The 6,105-nt window shown below is 32.6% G+C and overlaps 1 protein-coding gene across 1 annotated transcript; it reads right to left on the bottom strand.

Moving 5' to 3' along the window:
- Nucleotides 1-1,510: 1,510 nt before the first annotated feature.
- On the bottom strand, nt 1,511-5,624 carry LOC131036139 (GDSL esterase/lipase At2g42990). The gene is made up of 7 exons (XM_057967954.2): nt 4,833-5,624; nt 4,790-4,802; nt 4,615-4,745; nt 2,381-2,631; nt 2,319-2,323; nt 2,066-2,269; nt 1,511-1,973 (listed from the first exon to the last, which is right to left on the bottom strand). The coding sequence occupies exons 1-7, from the start codon at nt 5,088-5,090 to the stop codon at nt 1,726-1,728; spliced, it is 1,110 nt and encodes a 369-aa protein (XP_057823937.2). The 5' UTR covers nt 5,091-5,624; the 3' UTR covers nt 1,511-1,725.
- Between the last annotated feature and the right edge of the window lie 481 nt (nt 5,625-6,105).

Below are 6,105 nucleotides of genomic sequence, written 5' to 3'. Positions count from 1 at the left end.
AAACTTTGGTTTTTCTTTTCCTTTGAATTGGTAAAGAGAATATCCTTTTTTAATGATTATTGCATGCTTCTAGATTCTTCTCTACATCTATTATTTCATGATATACTCATAATACTTTCATGTATTTTAGATCATTTAGTAGACTAAAGAAACCATCTTCCTCTTTTGTAAATGATTTTGGATACTTTCATATTGTGTATTATTGTATTCATATGTATCATCATACATGTATGAGTAATTTCCTTTTCCTATTAAATTTACCATAATTGGTGCATGAATGACACAAGATTATATCATTAATCTAACACCTTATCCTAACATGGTGCAAATGAGTATAATCTGTTGAAATGCATTGTTGGTATGCAATGTGATGCTTCCAGTTATGAGATTTAGGTTTGAGTGTGTGGGTGAGAATTAAAGGGCATAGCTTTATGAAATGCATGAATAAAGTGAGAGGTTTGGTGCTTCATGAGTATTTGCAAAGAAAATATTTTAATATGGAGGCTTGTGATATGTTCTTTGGGAAAATCAATCAAATCCATTAAGGAAAAGGCATGAAATGTTAAACCTTTGAGATCAATGTAAAAGAGTACACAATCCTAGATATTAAAAGTGTAGAGTTTCTTAAAAATACAATATGATATGGGCACTATCAACACAATTTTAATTGGCCAATTGTATTTTCTTTTAGAGAGATAATGTACCTAAGGTATGCATTGTAGCTTGGATTTTTCTATTCATGGTAGAAATGCAATGCATACCAATTTGCAATTTGATGGGTTTGGAATATGGAGTTCTTCTTTTGAAAAGAATTCTAGTTCTTTTTCATATATCTTTTCAAATGGATCTTGTTATTCTTCATCAATATCTTTAATTTTCATATTTTTTCAAATAAATTATCAATTTCATTAAAAACATTGACATTGTTTATCTTTAAAAGATCTAATACGATAAAAAATTAAAATAAAGAAACCTTTTAAAATTAAATCAATATCAATCTTAGATTTTCTATCTTGACCGGATCATGAATTTGTTTCTATCATTTAAAACTTATTCTACATCCATTCTTTGTTGGGCTTCATTTCTTATGAATAGTCCATCATATATGATTCAAGTCTTGTCTCGAAAAGAGATTTGAAAGAAAAGTTTAGTTGAGTTCTTTCTTTGAATTGGTGAAGAGAACATCTTTCTTTTATTCTCACATGCTTCTAGATTCTTCTCTATATCTATTATTCCATGATCTACTCATAATACTGCCGCGTATTCGAGATCATTTGCTATATTAAAGAAACCATCTTCCTCTTTTGTAGATTATTCTGGAGACGCTTCTATTGTGTATTCTTGTTTTCATATATATCATCCATGATGTATGAATCTTCTCCTCCAATAAAAAATATTCTATGTTAAACTACTCACATAAATATTAAGAAAAGAATCTAAATTTGAATTAAATACCCGAATTCATTCACAATCTGCCACATTCTTTACTAACACAAAAGCAACAGTTAAATCAACTACAATTTCCAACGTTAAGATAAATACTATCTCATAAAACTGTAAAAGTACAACTCTAATTTAAGAACCCACATGTTGGAGCTGGTTAAAACCGTCGAAACTCAGATAGATACTTAAATGCGTATTTAAACGGGGCAACGTTATTGTTAAATTTCACCACCTTTGCATAAATACTTCAATAACTCACCGCTTTTACATGGCAGCAATTTTCTATACTATTGCACATAAATTTATTGCACTTTGAAAATAAATATTTTGGTTATTTCTTAGAGCAGCTTTGGAATATTGGCGAAGGAGCTTGTCAGCAATTATCTGATATGTAGCCTGTGTAGGATGAGCAGAATCCCAGAAAACACTTTTTGATGTATTTGAACAAGTTATCAGAGTTTTAACATGACAAAGTGGCCCAACCTCCAGTAATCCCGTTCCACAGCAACCCCTATCTGATATCTCAAATCCTGCATCACATAGACCATAATTATACTTGGAACTAATTGACTCTATTTGTTTGGAAAGGAAAATAAACATGTTTTTCTTTGGCAAATCTTACCGTATAAGAAGGGATTTTTTTTCATGTCTAACAAATTTTCGTAGATGTCTGCGTACTCCAGTTTAATGCCTGGAAGACGAGCTTCCAATTCTTGGAGGGTTTCCTTGAGCTTTTTGTTGTAAGAAGACGAAATATTGTTGATTGCCTCAATACATCCATTCAGTTTTGATTCTCCATGCAATGTTTTCTCCACTGGTATGATCCCTGCGGAGGGTGTCCAGTCATACCCAGTTTACGTACCCCAAGCTTGTACATCTCCTGTTTAGTAAAATTAGAGCTTCAGGACTTGTGTCCTGGGAAAATTAGGTCATTGACAATGAAATTTGTTTTACCTGAATGAAACTACTGCAGATCTCAAGTACAAATTCTTGGTACTGTTGGACGATAAATTGAGTTCTTCTTATGGGAAGAAAGGGATAATTTAATAAAAAGTCATTGGTCCCTGCGACTACTAGAAATATTGCTTCCCCAATTATGTTGGATGAATTTTCCTTTCCCACCAAATTTTCCAGGCGCGCCTTATACGTCTTGAATAGTTCAACTTGTTTCCACATTGGTATCGAATTCTGCAAGAAAGACGTACATTTTCTCTAAAATTTAGCATTAGCTTTTGTAAAAAAAAAACTTGCACCAGAGAACGAAAAATAATCTCTCATATTAATCATCTTAGTCATCTTCAAAGCTTGCATTAAATAAAATAGGTAACCGCAGAAATAGCGGTGAATATCATGGAGATAAAAAGATTAACATGTTGTTCACCTTGGTTAGGCTTAAACATTTCATCATACAAACATAAGTCTACCGTAAATAACGGAGAATGTAATCACTAGTTTAATGCCGTAACAAAAGAAGAAGGCCGGAGTTTAATGAATGCTAACAGAATTATAAGTGCATGTGCTAACACCTCCGTTTAAGCCTAATTAAGGAGAGATAGGAAAGATATGGGTCCTGTCAACAAAGGCTGACTAGGAACCAAATTACAAAGAGATAGGAGAAAATTCAATTGAGAAAAACTCCTAACCATTATCAAATTAAAGAAGAATGCTCCAAGCTGAAGAACTACAAGATGTCCTCCCATATGCTCAATATTGTCCTACTAGAAAGAAACTCTGCAAGCACTCAAGGATGCAACTCTGGAATGTCAGAAAGAATCTCTAGGAGCAAACAAAGTTGCAACATTGGAGTCTTATGTAAACATGAATTTAGAACAAAAGAATACTTTTGATTGCGAACTGGACAAAGAATGCAAAACTCAGTGGTTAATAGTAACTTTAATCTTCTATTTTTATTCTAGAAACTTATTCAAAGAAACCTATACTAAATACACTAGGTAAAAACATCATATAAACTTTTTAAAAGTTCAATTTTTACAAAGTCCCAAATGTTCCAAATTTTATCATGCCATGCTTGCAAAGCACATACAATTTAAAGAATCAATATGGAGAAAAGACAAGGAACATGCAAAAATTAGGGAAAGAATATGCATACATCTAGAAATAGAGGTCTTCTTGAGAACAACCTTGCTTTAATACCATGCAAAATTTTCTGCTAACATATTCCCTTGATTAGGCTTAAACATTCGATCATACAAACATAAGTCTACCGTAAATAATGGAAAATGCAATCACTAATTTTCTGCCGTAACAAAAGGAGAAGGCTGGAGTCTAATGAACGCTAACATAATTATAAGTAAAGTTGCATGTGCTAACAGATTTGAGGCTTGTGTAATGGGTATGAGCTTATCAATATTATGCATATGAAACTAGCAATTCTAAATAGTTAGAAATGCAGGTAGTTCATGAAAAATTAAGGTGGCTGATGAGTTATGGGTGAGATGTTTTAGTAGAGTGGACGAAAATGGTCATTTACAAAGAATCTACAGGAATGAAATTTTATAAGGAAAAGGTTGGTTCTATTAAATTAAAGTAGATGCAGAAGAATAGTAATTATAGGGAAAAAAATTTCTATTGATATTAAGTATAAAGCCTGATTTCATAGAGGCCTTCTAGTTTTTTTAAATTAAGCTGAAGAAGTTTGCTGTATATTTAACAAATGTAAAACGGTTTATAGAACCCAAATCATAAAGGTAAAGATTTCTCTAAATTAAAATGGAATTCCTCATAATAAAAATTGAGATATTTTCTTTGGAAATAGTGAGAGAATTTAACACTGTAGTCTAAAAAAAATGTAAAAGACTAAGGCTATAATAATGAAATCTCAATCCTCAATGGTAAAATGAAAGAGATCATCATACAAACCCAATAATGGCAAGCTGAGCTTACCCCAACAAAATATAAAGAGCCAACACCTTAAGGAATAAGACCACTCAAATTGTTGACAGATAATAGACTGCAAGCAGATTTATTGACTACAGGCTTCGCAATTAATTGTATTTCTTGTAATTTGAATACGTCCGTAATTTAAGTTTCCTAACTACAATTGTTGTTTTTTCTGCAATTACGTAGCATTTCCGAGCAGCCTGTTAACTGTAAACCCTGGTCAATATTTACATCAAGCTGTGCCAATTAAAATAACAAAAAATAACATACAAAAAGTGCCGAAGTGAGGTTGTCAAATCCACTCCCAGCAGAAGCAAAACTGACGCCTGTGAGAAGCTCGTGGCTGTTCAGATTAGGATCCAAAAATGGTGGAATTTTTTCCTTCACCCCAAGTCCAGAAGCTGCAACCCCAAAATCAATTAATTAATCTTCTATCTAGAGATACTTTGAGAAAAATGCTAGAGATAAGTAATGGCGAACAAGTTTACCATAAAATTTGTTGGAAGTTTTCCATTAGAAAAGCGACCATTTTGTTCGTGACCCATGAAATCTTGGCCATATGGGGCATGGTTGGCCTTAGCAATGGTGGGGATAAAGTTATTGTTGCCAGGATCCACGATTGAGTCCACGAATGTGAAGAAAGCTGGGATTTTGACTTTACCATTAATGGTTTCAATACCTGCACAGATTGAAAGCAGAATACAGAGAACCGGGCAAATACACCCAACGCTATTTAGGCGCCTCATTTTTGTTTGAATGCCTGCTCAGATTGATTAAAATATGGTTCTCTGATTTCAATGCCTGGATAGATTGAAAGCAAAACATAGAGGATCAAGCAAATAAATGTTAAAATTAATCTTCAACTGCCCACCTACTCCTCCGTAGACTGCTGTCCATCCCATCTACTCAACTTTACCATGCCCGTGCCTTCCTTCTTACTCTAAACATGACAGGTTTTTGAATTAAAAATATTGATTGCAATCTTTTTTATGTACGTACAAGACAGTATGAAATGGACTTGAACTAAACATAATTTACTGTTTAGTTTTCTTCTTCTTCTAGAATTTGTAGAGGAGTCTAGAAGCTGAATTATTTTAATACAAAAAAGTTAATTTGTAAGAAGATTGTAGAAGTTTGTAGAAGATATACAGCAGAAATACAGTAACTAGAACTAGGAAAGTTTTAGTGTGAGCAGAACAAGAAAAATATGGAAAAAGTTTGATAGCTGTATGTAACAGCAGGGGACTCTGTTTTGAGTATATATCTAAGCATGAAAAGGAGCAACAGCTCAATGTATTGAAGTAAGTTAAAGTATGATTTTGAAGTATATTAAAATGAAAAGATATTTCTCTGGTTGTCTCTAATATTATCTCTGTTATTAAGAATTTCTGCTTTTAGTTTTCTTTTATGTTTCTTTTCCTCTGCCTCTCAGTCCATCAATAAATCGACCACGATTTTCTCCCCTCCGGAATGAGTTATTGTATTTTAATTCGATAACACGAGGTTCGCATTCAAAAAGGACTGGTTATTATGATTCGATGGCGTGATAAATAGGTCTGATAAGTAGAAATAAGCATGTTTTTCGTTTGAGAGAATATTAAAGAACAATTTATAATCCAAATGATCAAATTCTAATCCATTCTTCTGATCTTTAATCTTAGTCATTTATCTTTAACTACCATCTCTCCATATTCAAATCAATTTTGAATGTTGGAAATCCAACTAAATAAATCAATCTCAACTTTCCATACTTAAATATTA

Source organism: Cryptomeria japonica, chromosome 10 (genome assembly GCF_030272615.1).
Source record: "Cryptomeria japonica chromosome 10, Sugi_1.0, whole genome shotgun sequence".
Taxonomy (NCBI): domain Eukaryota; kingdom Viridiplantae; phylum Streptophyta; class Pinopsida; order Cupressales; family Cupressaceae; genus Cryptomeria; species Cryptomeria japonica.
Note: the sequence above shows the minus strand (reverse complement) of the source record. Positions and strands in the feature narration are given on the sequence as shown.

Excerpts from the sequence above, each read along its gene's own strand:
- LOC131036139 (XM_057967954.2), bottom strand. The coding sequence starts at position 5,090 with ATGAGGCGCCTAAATAGCGTTGGGTGTATTTGCCCGGTTCTCTGTATT. Across the intron at positions 2,632-4,614 it reads ACCTCACTTCGGCACTTTTT|AATTCGATACCAATGTGGAA; the intron begins GTATGTTATTTT and ends TCTTTCTTGCAG. Across the intron at positions 1,974-2,065 it reads AAAAAATCCCTTCTTATACG|GATTTGAGATATCAGATAGG; the intron begins GTAAGATTTGCC and ends TATGTGATGCAG.